Source organism: Anoplopoma fimbria, chromosome 11, assembly GCF_027596085.1.
Source record: "Anoplopoma fimbria isolate UVic2021 breed Golden Eagle Sablefish chromosome 11, Afim_UVic_2022, whole genome shotgun sequence".
NCBI classification, from domain to species: Eukaryota; Metazoa; Chordata; class Actinopteri; order Perciformes; family Anoplopomatidae; genus Anoplopoma; species Anoplopoma fimbria.
This window is the reverse complement of record NC_072459.1, coordinates 13,186,931-13,206,922: the sequence shown is the minus strand read 5'-3', so window position 1 is coordinate 13,206,922 and position 19,992 is coordinate 13,186,931. Positions and strand designations below refer to the sequence as shown.

At 38.5% G+C, this 19,992-nt stretch overlaps 2 protein-coding genes across 2 annotated transcripts; both read right to left on the bottom strand.

The window, feature by feature from the left end:
• Positions 1 to 286: 286 nt before the first annotated feature.
• Positions 287 to 10,771, bottom strand: stxbp2 (syntaxin binding protein 2). The gene is made up of 19 exons (XM_054607985.1): positions 10,708 to 10,771; positions 8,182 to 8,231; positions 8,015 to 8,096; positions 7,663 to 7,739; positions 7,479 to 7,554; positions 7,208 to 7,311; positions 6,601 to 6,749; positions 6,436 to 6,520; positions 5,740 to 5,870; positions 5,503 to 5,610; positions 4,994 to 5,051; positions 4,813 to 4,878; positions 4,444 to 4,524; positions 2,954 to 3,095; positions 2,668 to 2,774; positions 2,483 to 2,581; positions 2,304 to 2,389; positions 1,054 to 1,214; positions 287 to 949 (listed from the first exon to the last, which is right to left on the bottom strand). Exons 1-19 carry the CDS (start codon positions 10,742 to 10,744, stop codon positions 870 to 872), a joined length of 1,779 nt encoding a protein of 592 aa, XP_054463960.1. The 5' UTR covers positions 10,745 to 10,771; the 3' UTR covers positions 287 to 869.
• A 605-nt stretch (positions 10,772 to 11,376) lies between these two features.
• LOC129098893 (protein PET100 homolog, mitochondrial) lies at positions 11,377 to 13,845 on the bottom strand. The gene is made up of 4 exons (XM_054608022.1): positions 13,739 to 13,845; positions 13,500 to 13,586; positions 13,359 to 13,391; positions 11,377 to 13,196 (listed from the first exon to the last, which is right to left on the bottom strand). The coding sequence occupies exons 1-4, from the start codon at positions 13,763 to 13,765 to the stop codon at positions 13,107 to 13,109; spliced, it is 237 nt and encodes a 78-aa protein (XP_054463997.1). The 5' UTR covers positions 13,766 to 13,845; the 3' UTR covers positions 11,377 to 13,106.
• Positions 13,846 to 19,992: the final 6,147 nt, after the last annotated feature.

Here is a 19,992-nt window from a genome sequence, read left to right as displayed (position 1 = left end):
AACCATAAAGTATCAAAATGATAAGTTATAAAGAGGATTGAAAATGTTCTGCCCACATTGATCATATAATATATACAGTATATTCAGGATATTTGAGTATATTCTCTTGAAGGTAAGGATGTTAGAGGCAGTTGAATAAGCCAACAACGTCAAAAGATGTCCACAATTTAATCTTGACTTTGGGATCTGCATGTGGGGCAAAGCTTTAAAGTGGATTTTCAGACACATTTAATACATTTCTTTATGCCGACTGAAAGTCCACTAGAACACTATAAACAAGAAGCAATTTCAAGTGAATATCATGTTTCTTTTATTACTCATTTTTAACAACAAAGAAACACCCACTGAACTTGCTCCAAGCAATATATTAAAGCATATGGTAAATGTGCAAAAAGAGGTGCTAGAAGAAAAAAAAAGGTATTACACACAAATATTTGATACATACTTCTATTGGCTTATATACATCCACATTAAACTTGATAAGATTTTTTGGAGATGATCCAGTTTTTAGGGAATGATTAGATTTGTAAGTACAAAATTAGGAAAATCTAATCTATATTGTAGTAACAAAAATAACAATTTGAATGAGAATAGTAAAATAATCAAAATATTAATAATGTCTAATTAAATATTTTAATACAATTTCAATCACAGCAGTACACAGAGCCCAATTCACAACAAACAATAAAAATATCATTCTAAAACAAAACAAAGAATCACAAATGTTTCCTTCCATGACTACATCTAAGATTTCTCCTCATGTTTCACTTCAGACATCGGAGATGCTTTGACAGAAGACCAGCAACCATTCATCCTAAATGAAAGACAAAACCCTTATTCCAGTGTGCTCTTCCTTGTTCAGGATCTATCTAACTATCAGGATTAGGAACTTGGTCCAGACTCTTCAGGTCATTAAGGAAGCTGGTTGGAGTCAGGATGTGAGAAGACCCTGTCAAGGAGAAAGTTATATTTATTAAAAAAAGAGGAAAAAAAACTCTTGAATGCTGCATTTTTGGGACAAGAATTATGGCCTGCTCAACAGTTATTGCTTACCAATCACCACTTCCCATTTCCCATCAGTGGCTCGAGTAACTTCGTAGGCGGAGCGCATCTCTGAATGCGACACCCCACCAATCACAAATATGATAAGTCGGGGGCCAGAGCGACATTCTGTTGGAGATTTATTTTTGTGCCAGTGTCCAAAACGTGCACTGCTGTAAAAGAATAAAAAAAACAAATTGAGCAAGAAATGACTTTACTAAAACTAAGGATTGTGTGTGAACAGCCAAGTTCAGTACACTGAAATGATCCATCAATAATCACGTCTATTTGAATAATAGCAAGTACTTCAATAGTATACAATGCTTTTCTTTTATACTGTATTCACATGAAATTGGACCTGTTAAATAAATGTGAAAATCCTATAAGTAATTTAGTCCTAAAGGCAGCATGTCAGAACCCCAAACTTTTTCCAGTCTGGAAGCAAAAGGCTCATCACTCAAAATCAGCTGAGGATGTGTACGGAATAAGTATTGCATGTTTATGTTATTGTAATGCGTTGCTTACTAACTCTGCTAATCGGTTTCACAATATAACAAAAGAGACCAAATTAACCTCTTTTCCAACTGTCATGTCCTGTTAAATATAGCCATTCGGCTCAGTTTTAATTCTGCACTTTGCTAAAAATGAAGCGGACATTATGCAGATTATGAGTGAATCCTGACCATTAGAGTGTTTATAAGCACAGTCATCATGATAGGAATTTCCTGGGGGATTATAAAGTATTCAAAGCAAAACTGGCCTAATTTCACTTTTTCTACTTGATTCACTTTATCTCAAGGCTAGCCCCAACTCAGTTACAGGCATAAAAGCTTTTATTTGACAACATTAATCTTTCTGCTACCCCAGTTTATATTGTTGTTGCTTTAAAAAAAAAATTTGTGAGGTCACAGTGACTTCTAAACCTGAAAACATAATGCCTCCAGCCATGGTGAGAGAGGAAAAATTGAGATGAAACAGAATAGGTTCATGTGCAAAGGCAGGGGAAGATAAACAGAAAGAGGATTGTTTGACCGAGAATGAAAATGACAGGAGAAGAGACCCACAATACAAAGCAAAATAATGACTTGAACTAAACTAAACTAATGAACTAATATCACCAAAAAATGTAACATTTCAAATAGTTTTTTGTGTATTACACATTAACCAATTACTTATTTATGCTCATCATGAATTGTAATAAAGTAACAATGTGCAGTTCATATTTGACAAACAATTTATTTTCAGTTTCCAGCAGAACTTACCTGATTGTTGTCTGAGTTGTGTTGACGGGAGCAGGATCAGAGATGAATGGCCACTGCTTTCTGTCCAGTTTGTCGTCGATGGCATTCTGCGTTACAGAATCACAGATAGTGTAAAAATCTGACAGCAAAACTGAGCAGGTGAGCCTTCAGCATCAGAAACCTCATCATGGCTTAAATACCTCCATGACGTCTTTGATGATGGGAATCCATCTAGAGAGCTGGTATGTGCTCTCTGTGCGCTCCTTGCGCTCTGGCAGTGTTTTCTCAGCATTGCGGCCCTGACAAACAACATGAAGTAAGTAACAAATACTGAGGGAAAATTTGATTTTTAAAACTGTAACCAGACTGCAATCAAGACATCTACCCCAGCTATAATGTTGCAGCCCAGGTTCTGCAGGTTGGTGATGATGTTGCTGTCGAGCTGGATGTTTGCATGCTGGATGAGCTTGGCAAGGTTCTCCTCCCCGATGCCTAAAATGGATAACCAGATATTTGAAAATAGTGAAGGCAATGATACCACTTGATTCTTTGCTAATCACTTCACATCACAACTTTTATCATGTTAACTCTTCGAATTAACAGTCACATACAAGAATGCTTTTGTGCACAAAACATTTTTAAAAATAGGAAGAGTTATGACAAAGACGCACCTTTTTTCTTGTGGAATATGTACAGCAGTATGATGCGGATTTTGTCATGGGCCTCAATTTCATTGTTGAGGAGCACAGGAACAATGCTCTTCATGGCATCCTTCAGAGGCTCCCCTTCTTCAGTTGCTCCCATTGCCAGGTCCTGTGGAAGATTCCCGTGTTTAATCATTAACTTCACCTATATTCTCATTTACAACTGTCAGCTGACAGACGACTCACAGGGCAGCTGACACAGGAGAATGACTTACCTTTGAATCTTATTAAATATCTCTTTCCTTCTCTTTCATGGCAATACTATCATTTTAAGAATACAAGTTTAGTGAAAGTGTCAGAGCACTATTCCCTTTCACTAAACTTCTTAAAAAGATTAAAGTTTCTTTGGTAAAAGACACTATCCTAGATTGCAAAGTAAACCTCCAGAGCTGCATTTTTAATCCAAAGCTATGTAAAAAATAATGACACATTTTGGCAACTTGGCTTTGCTTTGCTTTTATACTTATCCTAGGCAATGGTTGACCTCCCTCTAAACTATTGTTAGGCTTTATGATGAATCTGGACTAAGCCTCGTTAGCGCCAAACAATAACAAAACATTCTGTGAGCAACTGAAACTAGAGAGTGGCTACAAGAGCACGTCAAAAATACAGCATACAGTTTCGTTCATGATGGTACACACAGACATCTCTACTGGGTTGGCCAAACAATGTAGAGCACTAAAACAAAATGACAGCTGACAAGGAGCTGTTGCTGGTTGGATCACACTGTCCATCTTTGAGCCAAACATGCCCATTAGATTAAAGAGGCAGCTTTCAGACATGCTGACACTCCATTAGTGCAGTTGAGTGATTCACTCGTATAAAAAAGGGCCCATTAACACATGCATCTCATAATGCCACAACCATGCATCGCTTAACATTTCCTGTGTGCTTGGGATTCATCTGATACTGGACTAAATGTGGCAGAAAACATCCCCTCGGGGTGGCAAAGCATGCCTGGCTCACCCAAACAACACACTGGGGCTTGGCGCAGGTCTGGACCGTGGCTTTATCCCAGGCTCATGTTGATGGAGGGATTTCAACACTGCTAAGTAGTACATGTCTTATTAAATGCCTTTACAGTAATGACATAACAGCTTCTTCTGCATTTCTGCACATATAGGGATGTTGATGTCCGGTCCCAAGCTTCTTATGCAATATTACAATTCTACATTAAATATCACAAGACCAGTGGAGCTATAAATAAAGAGGCCATAATGTCAAGAAACACTCCCTGTGGTATAAAAACAACAGACTGACTTGTTTTGCCAACAACAATGCACGAGCAGACAAATTCATAGAATGTTTCAACTTGACCTCCACAGTATAAATGAAAACATTAAATCGATGTGATTATTTCACAGAACTGTTTGGTTTCTAATTGCTTTAAGTCAAAATGCCGATGACACCGTCAAAACATGGTTGATTCCAATTTTACACCCCACAACAGTACTGACCTGTTCCACTTCACAGAGCTTATCAAGAGAGGCCTTGAATTTCTTCATGCAAGCATCGGCTAGGTGCAAGTGAGTAGAGTACTGTGAATGAAAATGAATTATGATTAAATAATACATTTGTGGTTATAACAATATCCTCATATGATAAATAAATAAAAATTCTTAAAGCTACAGGCAAGTCTTAAACTTACTGTTTAATTTACTGTTAGAAGTGTCTCCTAATACAGTATGTTCAAAATCCTTATTGAGGGAAATACACTGTAGTGTCTAGTCCTGATCTTCAGCAATTTAGAGTACTTGATTTACAATAGAAACATGATCATTAGATGATAATATTAATAATGAAGAGTTTATCTTCATCCCACTCACCATGCTCAGCTCCTTTTGGTACTGAGGCATCTTCTTTAACATCTGAGAGAGATCTTTGATGTTGGCCTGAGATGCAAAACATTTTTATTAAAATGGCCTTATAAAAAAAAATAAAAAAATCTTATATCCTGGAGAGCCGTAATAATAACTGAACCAAAATGAGAACTGCATGAACACTCACATTGTCGGTGCACATTCTCTTGCCCTGGCAAAAGGTGCGAAGAAGCTCTGTCACTTTCCTGCAACAATGAGTTTTGAAAATGATTCACCTTACACAGGACCAGTTTAATTAGTAATAATAAGGCAATCTTGTTTGATTTTGGATTTAAGTGCTTTTTCAGGGTCAAAATGATACCCATTATATACAGTAAACATGTATGAAGACAGACATCCTCAAAGTCATTCCTCTAACTTTTGTGTTTAAACAAAAAAAAAAGTACAGGGTTCAATCACAGACCATTTCATTATTTTCATTACTGTCCACCAAATATGATGCAATTATGTAATTTATCCCTTTAATTTATTGGCATAGCAAAGTGTACAATGATTAACTTTTGGAGCGCACAAAAAGCAAAGTGTGAGTTTTCAGCTGTAACATAAAACCAGGAGAAATAAAACCAATGACCAGAGCTTGTTGGGAAGGATGACAGTGTCATGAGTGATATTCTCATCTAGTTGTGACAGACTTACTTAGTGACATCAGCGATGTGCATATGTCTGAGCTGAACCCAGAGCTCGTCATCTTCGTCCAATAACACTTCTCTGTCATTTGAATTCCCAATGCCGGTTGACTGGTAACTTCAAAAAATATAACAAGTACACACATACAACACATTTGACTATGGAGAAATGGTATGATCAATACAGCGCAATGATATGGCGAAAGCAAACGAGCAGCAGTGTATATGTGATATGATGCTCACTCACGCGTAAATATCCTGTTTGATATCTAGCAAGTCGTAGGCCATCGCCTGGAAGGTCAACTCATGCAGAATAGGCGAGATGGGATCAAACCCACGGTCAACAATCAGTAGCTGGGATCGCGCCTTATCTGCACCCTAAAACCAATGAACATAAGGGATTATTTAAGACTAACCAGAGATTCAATGCATAGATGCAATATAAGTTAGGATCTAGTCTACAGTATGCATGGGATATAAGGCCCTTCATTATCTTTTTGTAAATATGTCATGCAGTGAAAGTCAGCTTTTATCAATAAAAGTTCAGTACAGTAAAAAGTAAATAAAGAGAATGCTTAGACAGCACAGCCTTGTTATGCACTTCAGATGTATGGCGGCAAAAAGAAAACAGTAATACATGCCTGTTAAGACCCATCTCAGGAATAAGGAATTGTCAGCTAAGAAAGCAGAAAAGGAGAAGGGAAAAAGGGAAAGGTCCAGCAAAGCATGAGAAAAATACAGGAATTAAAACCCAGAAACCATAGAAAAGTCCTTAACCTGTAAAGGTGAAGAGCTGCCGAATCCCAAAGGAAGTCTATTCTCTTATGCAGAAAAGTTGGTTTAGCAGGAAAAAAGCAGCATAAGAATTTGGAATAAAACAATTATAATAATACAGTAGAGCACATAAGAATTGTTGTGGATGGCGATCTAAGTAATTCCTAACCTCTCCCATGCTTGGGTTGTCAGCTTTGTGAGCAATAAGGCGCTGGTAGACCTCTTCAGCCAGTCTAGCATTCTCCTCCGGTCCCCTGAGAGAGACATAAACAACTGAATCTGCAAATTCAGTGGAAAATTACTTTTAGTTTACTTATATGCAAGGCTTTCATACTTGCGGTAACGGATTGCAGGGTACTCCTTGAGTGTATCGCACAGGGTCGCGATCTGCTCGGCCAGAGTTTCCAGCATTTTGTCTTTTCCTTCATTTGGCTTAGAGCTGTAGAAGGAGTGCAAGGAGTTTGGATCATCCAGGGAGAATACCTGCAGGGGTGAGAGGGATTGAGGTTTGCCTCAATTGAACCATATCATGTATGTTAACAACAATCCAGCTGCCCTATGAATATTTTCACATTAACAACGGAAACAATGAGGAAATTATGAAGTGTGTCACTTAAATGTGTGAGTCAGTTATACACCGACAGCTCTAGGTGAGCATTTACGCTTTTGTTTCGCTCTTAAGTCGTGCCTCAGCAGGCAGCAGTTAGAGTTAAAACGCTCTGATAAACCCACTGTATCCTATCTGTCCAGTAAAAATCAACCCTGGCGGTAAAACCCATCAAACACAGACAAACTACAACCAAATGGGGGCATTTAGCAGCTAGCCTGATCATTTTCTCAGGAGCTGTTGGTCCCCAAAACAAAAGTAAAACAAAAGTGATCAAGAACCATGTGGCCAAAAGAATCCAGTTGATTCAAGTAAAGATGGGATAATTCCCTACCTGAGACTCATAAGGCAGGAAAGCCACATTGATCTCTTTTAAAGTCTTGACAACTTTGGCAACTCTGGATCTCCCAATCTCGGCAAAGAGACCATCTGGACAAGCTATGGAAGCAAACATAAATAAATAAATTAGAAATTGCAATAGCGGTATGTTAGTATTCAGTATATTTTGAAACTTGAAATTATTTCCACAGTACATTTAAAAGAAAAACGGCTGATCGGTGAAATGAATGATGAAATATGCACAGTACACAAAGAGACAATCTTACAATCAGTGAAGAAGATGTGTGCGGCTTTGTAAGTAAAGGCAGCGTCTTTGAAGTCGTTAATGAGAGCACGAACCGACTGTAATTGAAAAACAAATTTTGTTTAATATTTTAGGATAATGAGAAAAATCACAATGACCACAGAAGATCTTGTGGAGGGAAATCTGAGGAAAGAGCGACAGCTGACCTTCTCCTCAGGTGAAATCAAATAAATGGCCTCCAAACTAGAGATGGGCTCCCTACGTTTATTGATGTCCTCCACAACTGAAAAGGATAAAACAAAGGATTATACAGTGACTATTTATGCACTGGGGACAGTAGACATTGTTACCTTAAGAAACATTATGGCCATCCATTTGTATGTGACAATACAGTTATAAATATCCCCTGATTGCTCTATGACAGTTTGAAGAGGTTGGACAAAATTAAGCAACAGCTGAATAAAGTGTACCGATATCTGTTTTTTTTACTAAAGTTTGATCACTCGTTTATGCGACTGATCCACAAGATGCAAGACCATTAATTATCTGCACACTTACTGGTCACGCCCTCTGCCAAGATGTCTGACATCTTGCAGCAAGAGGACAGAATTCTCATGCTCATGTGATCAACGATGAGAACCTGGAGAAACAAAAGATAAACAGAGGTCATAAATTCAGTTTGACAAAATCAGGATATTTCTTCATTCCTGTTGAGCAACTGTTACCTTCCATTCTCCATCCTTCTTTACGCTCTTTATGACCCCATTGAGGATTTCTGCAGAAGAATAAAAGTCATGTATGATTACAGAACAATCAATCATTTGGAAACATTTCTTGCGCCGCACAAAAAAGGTTTTCGGGAATTTTAGCAGTGACTCAAATACAGAAATATCTGGCAATGCGTTTTATTTAAACAGAACTAACATAACAAGATAATAATAATAATTTATGTGTTACCAATCATTTTCAGTGGCTCCCACTTTTGTTACAGCATCCATTCATAATTTAAATAATTTCTTTTTAGGGAATATTCTTCTTTGTGACATTGCAGATCAGTGGCTCAAGAGTAAAAAATACTTGTGTAAATTGAACCTTTTTTTTTTTTATGCCTACAGTTTATTTACTCTGAGGAGATACAAGAGCAAGTGAAATATCTATTTGAAATGTGACATTTCATGTATTTATTTCGGCTGTGTGTCTAAAACTCTGTTAAGCAGGAATAAGGAACTTTCTTGAAACAAACCCATATTTAGTACTTGAATTTACCAACTCGGTCAGTTGGGTGCAACTTCCTTATGTGATATTGCGGCGATTGCATTGTATGACAAGCAGACAAAAGCATATTTGTTCAAGTGTCTTCATAGACACAACAGCTGAGGTGTGGTACTCCCAGTGAGACCAATTGCATAACTGAGGGTGTCCTGGCCCTATTGCACAAAACAAAATCCATTAGTCATTAGTGTGGCTATTGTTTAGGCCATCCTATATTCACCAGGATCTGGATGGCTTACCACCTCAGCTTAACGTTTCCTCCCTTCAATAGTGCATTTAACTACATCAATGTGATATCATGTTCATCACTCCACTTCCTAGTTTAACCTTATTAGAAACACAGCTGTGACTCCCTAAGACATATGATTGATTCTTATAGGTCAAGTCTTATTACCACATCTATTCATTTGCTAACTGATGTAATAATTGGCTGGTTAATTCAGCCGTTTATTATAAAGATAAACATTATAACACTACACCTTACGTTAACAATCATTGTACTTACTATGTTACGAACTGTTTCCACAATAGGTGGGGGAGATTTCCGAATATACATTTGTTTCTGGGTCAGGATTTCAGAGATAGGCAAGCTATAATCTAGTCTGTACCAACATACATTCAACAACGTAAAACTGTCTGCCTGGACCAAGTGGAAAAAGAATCACTGACAAATGTTGGGTCATGCCCAACTCATTTCCATACAGGCAACTGGAAAAGATGACTACTTAAAGCAGGGGCCTTCCACCTTAAAGCAGGTCATCAAACCATTTTAGCAGTGTCTCATCTTATCCTATATATTTGTTAATCTTTAATATGTAGCTAAATATCTACATGCACATTTGCCAGGTTTCAGCCTGTCCAGAATGCTATTATTTGACTTTATTCTGTCACTGCTCTGAGTGTATTACTTGCGGTGACATATCTTATTTGGCATTAAAGTCACAATGGAAAAAGGCAAGGAAGAGGGCCTGCATTCTCCTATGCTTAACTTAACTTGTGTGAACAACAATATGCCCAAGAATTCAAACAAGCTGATAAGAGCTGTCCACATTCCGCCGTTTTAACAGCGTTTGCAGATTTCCTAAACCCAGGCCTACAAAACATGTGTTGTATATTCAAAGTAGTGGCAATTATACAATAATGAAGGAACATGCTCTAAAACTCACAGTTATAAATAGGCCTAGTATAAACAAATAGCAAGTCATTGTCGATCTGATCTCTGAGTCCTGGGCAAGGTCAGTTACTTCTATTACTAGTGCACAATTGAACATTTGAGCACTTTTGTGTGACAGTTGTGTTCACACCACACTCCTCTTGACATATGTCTTATATAAACGTATGTAGTGTCAAATAGCCATTACAATTACATAACGCTATTTGTCTTTGTAGAGATTTGTGAATACACAATGTATTAATTAATCATTATTATAACAAGATTTAAGTGACACTTTAAAAGCACAATTGATTCTATGACTTCATTGAAAGCTGGGCTATTTGATAAAACGAAACAAGTTAATATTGAAATATCAGTAACTTTATTTGTATTGACGTTTATCACAGCATGAATGTCACGGCTGATTTAACGTGGGTCCATCTCCAGTGAAGTGATGGTACTTCCTCTTGGGTTAGCTTATGCTAATGTTAGCCTCTATCTTTGACTGTCACGACAATGGTCACATCATCTCCAGTAACTGTAACATCCGCCATCAACAAATACACCATTTTCTCCCCCGCCAATGGTGTTCAACACGATGAATGCCCTGGTTGGGGACGACATGGTCTCCTCAGGTAACGATAGCATGTGAACTAATGGGGACTGGAACAGGAAGCACCTTAGGGCGGCCAACGCACCCAGCTGAGTTTCCGATATAGGTTCACATCAATTGATCGAGATCCCACCAGACAAATCCAAACCAACAACCTGTGTTTTTTTTTAGTTGTAATAAACTTCTAAGAGCGGAAATAAATGTATAACTTACTTTCTCCAACTACCGCTTTCAGCCCACTCGGTGCCATCTTGACAGCAATCTGTTGGCTCGTTAGTCGGTCACTTCCTTGTTGTTAAAGGCTCGAGCTCACAGCCTTTGACAGTGAAATATTGCCCTCTACTGTCTGATACTAGTATTGCATGTCTTATAAACTTAATCCCAATTTTGTGTTGAAACTTGTTTGAAACAAATAGCAAACGTACAGAAAAATATCAGTTAATCTCTATTAATTATAGTTTCATTTTGTCTTGAATCAAGCCTTTGCCATTCCTTGCTTTTCCTTAAGATTCATTACATACACTGTGCAATTATAGTTATAATAGTTTTTCTGTCTGTACATATAATATTTCAGTTATTGTGGATTCTTTACTGTTTTTTAATGCTTATTTATAATACTTTTTTTTTATTTTATTTTGTTTTTCTTTTACTATGTCTCTTGTTTGCACTATAACCTATGCTGCTGTAATCCTGTAAATTTCCCCGCTGCGGGACTAATAAAGGATTATTTTATCTTATTTTATTGTAATTAGTAGCCACTGCTCTCATCAGTCTGACAATCAAATCATTAAATACTACTTGACTTCCAAAATGAATGGCATTCATGAAAAAAGAAACAGCTGCAACAGAGACATACATACTCTCTTTTACCAGTGCGTCAGGAAACCGATGGTGAGACATCCAACAGGCCACTTTTTATTGCTAATTATATTTGAGAGTATCATCTGATAAGCCTGGGGGAAAAAACACATCATCACTTCAACAAGATGGATGTGAAATTCAGCAGTTTGTTGGGTAAGGTTAGACACATCCAAGAGTGTCTGGACAAGCCAAGCATGGCACTCTCCCATATTTTCATATTTGTGAGATCATAAGATAGATGTGCAGGTCCGAAAAGGGTCATGGTGTAATTTTCAGTTTGATACTTTGTATTCAAAATGCTTTATGAATTGTTGCACAATGGATATATAACTGTAATATTACAAGATTTGAAATGTCATAACATCATCACTCAACTTCTTACAAGGTGTTAAATGTATATACAAGTGCACTATCAGCATAAAGTATGCAGTACATGCTGTTTTTTTTTTTTTTAAAGAAAAATAGGGTAATAACATTACCATATTCAGGAATCAGCATTTCACTTTATTCCAGAAGTTGAGGCATTTTGAGTTCTCGAAGTTCATATTTGAGGAATAAACATTTTCTGCGTTCAACCAGAAGGTACATTTGGGTCACACTCCATTTACATAGTCAATGCCTCTGCCCAGGTTACTCATAAACACCCTGTTCCTACAAAAAATACTGGCTGCTGGTCAAATCAGCTCTCTTCTGGTCACAAAGTGGCATCCTTAACCTGAGGTTAAAGATGTGGCCACAGAGCCATACAGCACATCAGATGCATCTTCATATCTAAGCACCATCATCAATGCTTCTGTTACAAAAGGTAAAACAAAACTAACAATGACTTTAATGAAAAACAGATTTCAAATATGTTAAAAAGAACTATACACATAGTCAGTGCCTATAGCGTCAAATTCTTCCACCCCTTCAACTGTTTTTCTACAAACCCAGTCGATGTAATCAGGCTATTACAACAGTGATAAGCAGAAAAATAAATAATTAAATATCATAGAATCACACAACTGAATCAACTCTAGTTCAGCCAGTTGTTTTTCATCTACAATGAATGCAGCAAAAATACAGATCTCACATATGAAAAACCTGCTGGAGACTAGTGAACTTTAAATTGTATTTTCCAATAAGATAACCAAGAACATAAATCAAAAGTTACTGTTTAACAAAGGATAAAAGTAATAGTTGCTGCCATCTGTGCCTCTAATAAAATCGGATATGAAGAGGGCTAAACACTTACGCAATCAGCTTCTTTGTATTTTGTGCTTGATTAAAATCAGTTTGTGGAGATTTGCTTTATGCTTTGGTAATAATGTCTCTTTCTGTTTTTTTCATTATCAAAAATGCTCCATTCCATCCAATGTGATACAATGTTGTAAAACACTAAACATGGAAAGAACATCTACATTTAATAGGCATTGCTCCTCAAAAAATAAATTATGAAAATTACATTAGATCCAACTGGATATATAACTCAAATAACAATTTTATGACAATGCAATCACAGAAACTCATCAGGCATTCAAACACAGAAATCTGTCATCTGAAAAGTCGTTGGTAAAACAATCAAACATGTAGATGATCTAAAGGCATATTAGGAACGCCCAACACACCTTAGGGATGTGTTTATCTTCTCAGAGATTTCCGATGTGTCATGCTCTTACTCCAGTCTGGCCAGTTTTCATTTGCCAAATGACTACTGGCAGAAACTCCATCAGTGGTGCTGGGGAGATGTGACTTTCTTCAACACATAATCCTCAATTCTCCGACTCCATAGAAATCCCTTTTAATAGTTGCTGCTCCTTACGCAAACGCATGCGCTCTTTGAAGTCCTCCATCTCTTTTCTCTGAAAAGAAACACAGCACAATCATTATCATATATTGTGCTTTACAGCCTCAGTTCTATCAGACTGAATTATTTACACTGCTTTTAAAGATAGTTTAAGAACAGCTAGGGAACCATACAACAACCATTATTAGCCTCATTTAAAGAATGAATACAAACTTACTTGCAGTCCGTCGTCTGCGGGGAAGATCTCCCTCTGGATAAAAGAAAAGAAAGAGAAAGTTGGTATTACAAGAAGAGCACCTACCCTCACTGAGTGGACTGATCCAAGTATGATGGGAAATAAAACAGCAGAATGGCTTACCTTTCTCTTTATTACGTACTCTTCAAAATACTCAGCTTGATTTGAGATCCAGAACATGGTCACTGGAAAGGACAGGTACAGCATCATCTGCTCAGAAACAAACAGATCAGGGAGTGAGGTTACACCATGACCACACTTAGCCTAATGATACATCGAAGCACTAAACCTGGACCAATATGTGTGATTTTAAATCTTAACACCACTAAATATGAAATGTCCATGGACGTTGTGCTACTTACTCGAAACAGCTCTATTTTAACACCCATTTTTGCATCGACACTGGACCCACAACAGTGAAACGTTATCTAAACTCCTAACATGGCCAAAAGACCTTCACAGTACTTCCGGGTAATGTGACCGGAAACACTCCACGCATGCGCATTCGTTGTCATAAATACACACATTTAAACACAGTTAAAAAAAAAAAAAATAGACACACGTTACAAAACATTTGATCTTGTACATTTTATTGACCTTTGATAAAAAATAAAAATTGGAAAGTTTCAAATCTGACGCTTCCCTTTGGTTAACAGCTGACCTTCGGTTTAACAAAGGGTGAGGGGGAGTCCACTGAGGGGCGCTGCAAACCCTTCATTGTGTCCTGATACCATTGTCTCTGTGCTTTCTAGGTACATTTTGCTATAAATACCTGCAAAGAGCTTCACAGTTGATGCTTTTTCCTTTTACTGCACATTATTGTAATAAAACATCAACAAACGCACAAGCAATTTATACAACAAACAATTTATTTTTTACAACTATGAAAAATAAATCAATACAGTGGTTTTATCCACCCACTTTTACTGTCTACCGACTCTTGTGAACTCATTTTTTTTTTCTGGAAACATCTGTTTTTCTTTTTCTTTCACCTATTTTAGGAAGTTACATCATATCTAATCTTATCAAAAACAGAGGCGGGAATACACCACAACTGGGCACTTTTGGGAACAACAATGCTTTTTTTAATTTATTTTTTTAATTTATACTTTCCCTTATATTCCTGCATCTCTTTCCTAACATGTCATGTGTGATCTTCCCCCAGTTTATTGCCAGTTATCCTGGTGTGCAGATATATTTCTCCACCCGGCTGCAGAGTCCGCGCCGTAACACGGTCTTTACGTCCTCGACGAAAAGACCTACGCGTGACGTCACCGACAACGAGAGGTGTTCAGGATCCTCGGAGAGAAAGATCCCGCGCGCCCTGGCAACCTGATAAACGCAGGTAAAAAGCCGTTGTTTCGAACATTCTACTGCCAGTCATGTCGTCTAGGCGACCCCAACGAGTGAACAGCACGAGACGCGGTAGCAACGGTGCGAAGGTCCGAGAGGCAGCGCTGATGCCCGGCGCGCGCGCCACCACCGAGCCCGTTGACTTGCACGGCGGCGGCCTGTTCTGGCTAACTAGCTAGCATGCTAGCTAAGGCTAGTTGGCACTTGTCTATCAAAAGACACAATAACCGCATCTGCGTGGCGTGTCTATCTGACGCCCCTCGTCTGTCTCACACACCGCTGACCACAAACGAGCTGTAAATACACCGACTAACGGTGCCCGGGCCGCTGTGTAGGGGGCATCTAGTGCTAGTTTACCCGTCGAGTGTCTTGTGTTGTGGGAGACGGTGACGCCGTCACGGTGATGATGGCGCACACTCAGACTGAGGCTATTTCATGATAATGCAGTCAGTGGGAGCAGGTTACACATACTAGAGCTGTGATGTTGATTTTCCAAACGCTTGCTGTCACGATCATGAAACAATACGTCGGTGTTCAGCTCTGCCATTCCCAGCACTGACGTCCATTACGAAACCCGGGCAGTAATCTATGCCCTGTGGCCTAACGTCAGGATCTTGGCTTCTCGGCGCTGGTCGCTCGCCAGCAGTCATTACTTTGCAATTTATCTTTTTTTTGTGTGCAGCAGATTTGGTGATGATATTCAGTGTGTTTGGCCTCTGTGGGGTTCATGAGTCTAATGTGAGGGGATATTCCAGACGTAAAGCTGTGGCATTGAGTCGGCCGGTATGTACAAACAGATCACTAATGCAGAGGCCCGTTACTTAACACACAGTCCCTCTCGGGTTACATGTGTTTAGTTACTACTGTGTGAAAGCATACATACATCTATCTATCTAATGACAGTAGCCCACCTCCAGTCACATGCTTGTGTTGCCTAAATGTGCACAAATACTAACTACTACTGTAACTGTTAACCTATAATACTTACTGTATTCATATTAATTTGCTTCTGCACTATACTTTTGCTCTGGTTTATGCTTTTAGATGCTTGTTTAAGAAAGGAGATGCACTTATGACTTCTGGTGACCAGTAGTACTCTTGAATACCTATGTTGAATACACTTATTGTAAGTCGCTTTGGATAAAAGCGTCTGCTAAATGACTGTAATGTAAATGTAATGTACTGTAAAAATCATCATACCTTTTATTTGCCATCTTCCTTTAAACAACATTCTGGCAGTCTTATTATGTAGACCTGTGTGTGGTAATGAATCGAAGCCAAAGGTCAGTTTTGTGATTAACTTGTCACTGATGAGGTATAAGACAGTGTTATCACTCTCTACACCTTGTGGGTAAATAAAGAGGTCCAACTGGGTCAAAGGGCAGGCGGGTACCAGGTAAGCAGTTGATCAAACAAACTCAGATGGTTGAGCTAATAATAACAACATTACTGCAAATTGATTTCCCTAGTTGATATTGATCAACTGCACCATAGCTTTTTAATAACTACTGACCCATAGTGCTTGTAGATACTACTGATTAGTGTTCACAGAGCTGAGCTATTAATGACATACCTCAAAATACCAGTATGTAATGACTGTTGGTTTTCCATTTGACACCGTTGAAACTTTCTACAACAGCGGCCGGGTTAACGTGCATTTGTGCTGCTTAGGTCTTATTTCTGGCTGGGAATTTGGTCTTTATTATCATGTCCTACGCTAAAGAATATATGTTTTTATTTGGCCCTGTTTCTTTTCTCCTTGTTTTTTTAAAATTCCTTTTTTTTGGTTCACTTCTCCCTGGTTTAGTTGCCATGGTAACACCATCCTTGGCCTAGTTGTGAATGACCTCTGAATGAAACAGTGTGTGTGGTCAGGGAACAAATGAGAGAACAAACATAAGCTGTTTATAGTGCGTGCAATTGTATATGCTTTATTTATTACTTTTAATTTATTGGCGGTAGTGTCATGAAGCCTACTACAACCATGTTATGCAGCTACTGCAAAAACACTGTTGCAGTTTTTGTTTTCTCTTCAGCCACATGAAAACAGTGTGTCTTTGTCATATTGTGGCACGTTTGGAAAGCAATAGACAATATTCACAATTTATCGTTTTGTGAAGATCAATAATTTTATTTTTATTACATTTTTAAAACCGTTGATGAGGATCCACTTTAAATGACCTTACCGAACAAGGATAATGTCATTAGAATCAGCCAATCTAACAATAATCATTGGTTGTTGGCCGGTGTGTCCCCAATTACATTTTCAGAGGTCAATTCACTATTTAAAAAATGCAATACTAGATATAATCTTCCTATGTTGTTAGAACTAAACGCAATACTGGGGGCTGGCTTGCTTCAAATAAAATTGTGTTGAAGTTGTACAGATTTTCACCAATATTTTTCAGAGCTTTAGTTGGAGCGGACATTGACACAATCCAGGCGTACCCTTCATAAATCTCAACTCATAAACCTCCGTCAAACACCCTCTCATGTCACTCCGTTCTGTTAACAATGTGTTTTCAATCACTCAAACATCGCAGATTGCCGAGATCCTTGTATATATCGGCACAGCCCTTGTGAAGTTATCTGTATCTTAACTTCCACTGTGGGGAGCAGTGCCAGGATGTATGGCATAAGGCAGCATGTCTTGTGGGTCTAGACATAAGCTGAATAAATGTACTGAGTAATACCCGAAAGTCCTTCAAGTCTGGAACAGGGACTAACATTTCCAACTGTCAAATATAAGTCTAAATACTCATTCTCCTTTTAGCTCTGTTTTTGGTCTCTGCCAACTCCAGAGGGAACTATCTGGTGCTTTTGTTGCTAATGGCTCTAGTATCGTCACCAGCTGTTTACTAGCTGTGTCTTTTTTCCATTTGAAGCTGAGCAGGAAATGTATTTCGGGTTTTTAGTTTCTTTGCGCTGAAAACATTTGCCTGCATCAGCCAAAAACGACGCTATTAGAGTGGTGACAGTGAATAAAAACGGTACACTTTGAATTTGCCGAAACACTCTATAAAGTTGCGTAAATCCAATGAGAGCTGCAGATTTGGATGATAATTCTCTGGTGGCTCAATACTGCCAGTGACCGCTTTTCATTTAGTCATTTTGATACATTTAGTAAGTAATAATAATAACACATTTCCTTAGTCACAACTTTCTTAAAGGAATGCACATAATACAGATATAAATATTTATTCTATCGACTGATTGAAACCGTCATTAGGTCGCTGTTAGCTGGGTTAGGCAGCGCTTGATTTGATATGCAGCTGAGTTTTCTATGAGCGTGGCATGCATTTTAAACGTCAATATCGCAGGCGATAGTGTTCATTTAATTGTGGGAAGCCCAAATCTTGTTGTAATATTCCATTAAGTGTGCAGCCTAGGTCACTGTGCTAGGACAAGCCCCTGTTGTGCTTTCAAAGCAATATCTTTAATCACCTCTAAAATGCATAGGCTAATAAGTGTGAAGTTGCTTCAAGGGGTACTCCAGTGAATTAGTACAGTCAAACAGACTGCTTAAAAGATAATGGTAAAAAAAAAATAGAGGCGTTTGTTATTATTACTACTAAGTACCTCTTACTCCACCCTTCTTCTTTCTATTGGTTATTTTCCCAAACCAAACTGAATATATGTAATATACGTGCATGCTACACCATGTCAAGTTGGCAAATTGCCTGTTCCTTGTTTTTTCCACTCCGTCTCCCTGTGGATTTCAGCTTCTCCGGTGCTCTGATGATTAATGGAGGCGCCTCAGATTTTCTTGCAGAGTCTCGTTTCCGTGTGCACTGCTGCCTCTACATCTGACCCCCCCCCCCCGTCTAAAGGCAACCCTCTTCCTCGCTTTTCTCCTTCCTCTTGCTATCATCCCTCTCTCCCTCCTCCCCTGTGTCTGTATACGATCTCCCCCACCCTTCCAGTGACAGGGCCATCGGTTTTGGCCTCCTCTGAATTGCTGTAGGTTGGAGCTTTGTCGCTCTGGCAGCTGCTGTATTGTCTTTGGGAATGGTGCATATGGCACGTGGACAGAGAAGTAGGTCTGAGTGGACACTGTCAGTGTCTGGCTGCAGCACAGATGAGCTACTTATTTAGTTTTGGAAAACCAGCATTGTGCATTGCACTCACAAGTCACCTGAGTAAGCTCTACTCTGTTTTTGATAGATCTATACCTGCCTGATCTCTTTAGGTTTTTGACGTCTGACTCTGATTCAACATGCCTCTGGTATTATGTATATTATTAGGTACGTGGACATATAATGTTGTTGGTTTGATATACTGTGGTGGATACTCAAATGCAATATTTTATGTGGTAAGGAGTTACATAAAGTCAAGAGTGTCAAACAAATCCACTCACCATCAAACAGCGCCTGTCACTTTCCCTAGGATTTGCAATTTCTATTAGTGAGTAGAAAGCAGGATGTTTAAAAGTCATGTGTTTCTTTAGCAGGCGTGTTGGACGATTGGTTCAGAGTAAACAGGATCTCTGTATGTCACGTCTCTCTCTTGAGATGGCATCTTAATTCCTGCGTGGTACTTATGCTTACATTGTAGGGATGTAAAGGTTTGTGTATTTAAACCAAACCGTCATGGTTTAAGGTTCTGTCCAGACACTTTTAACTGTACGTAGTTGGTGAAAATAAAATGCCAGAACTGGAGGACCTGCCTTAACATCATTACAGGAGGGTGCTCTGGCTCAAGAAGTCATGGCGGCTGGTCCCATGATCTGATCACTTCAGTTTTCTTTATTTTCCGCAGTTTGACTGTTGCCCTACATTATGTCCTAAATTGAGATAATTCACATGAGCTTACCTGCAGTCTTGCGTTGTACAAGACGCAGATATAGCTTTGTGGTTATGAGTAACAAAACTGCTTGCTTTAGGGGCTAAATGGCCACAAGAGATGCACTTTTCATTCGCTTTAGTTTCACACAAAAAATCGAACTGTTCCAATTTGTGTAATTTGAATGTGTTGATATCAGTGCTGCAATAATGACAGATTTTCCAATAGATTTGGCCTTGCGGTTAAGTGGTCATTTTGGTAACCCTGAACAAGGTGTCTCTGCTTGAATTAATTATTATTTGGAGATGCTGGTGTTTCTTGGACTGCAGAGTTAATGTTATGGATGTGGACCAAGGTATGTTCTGCACACCAGTTTGCCCAAAAAACAAAACAAAACAAAACTGTTGTGCAGCTTTATATCTATTTGAGTAGTCCAGCCACAATATGAATGTCCGTGGTCTATATCAGGAGAGGATGTAGT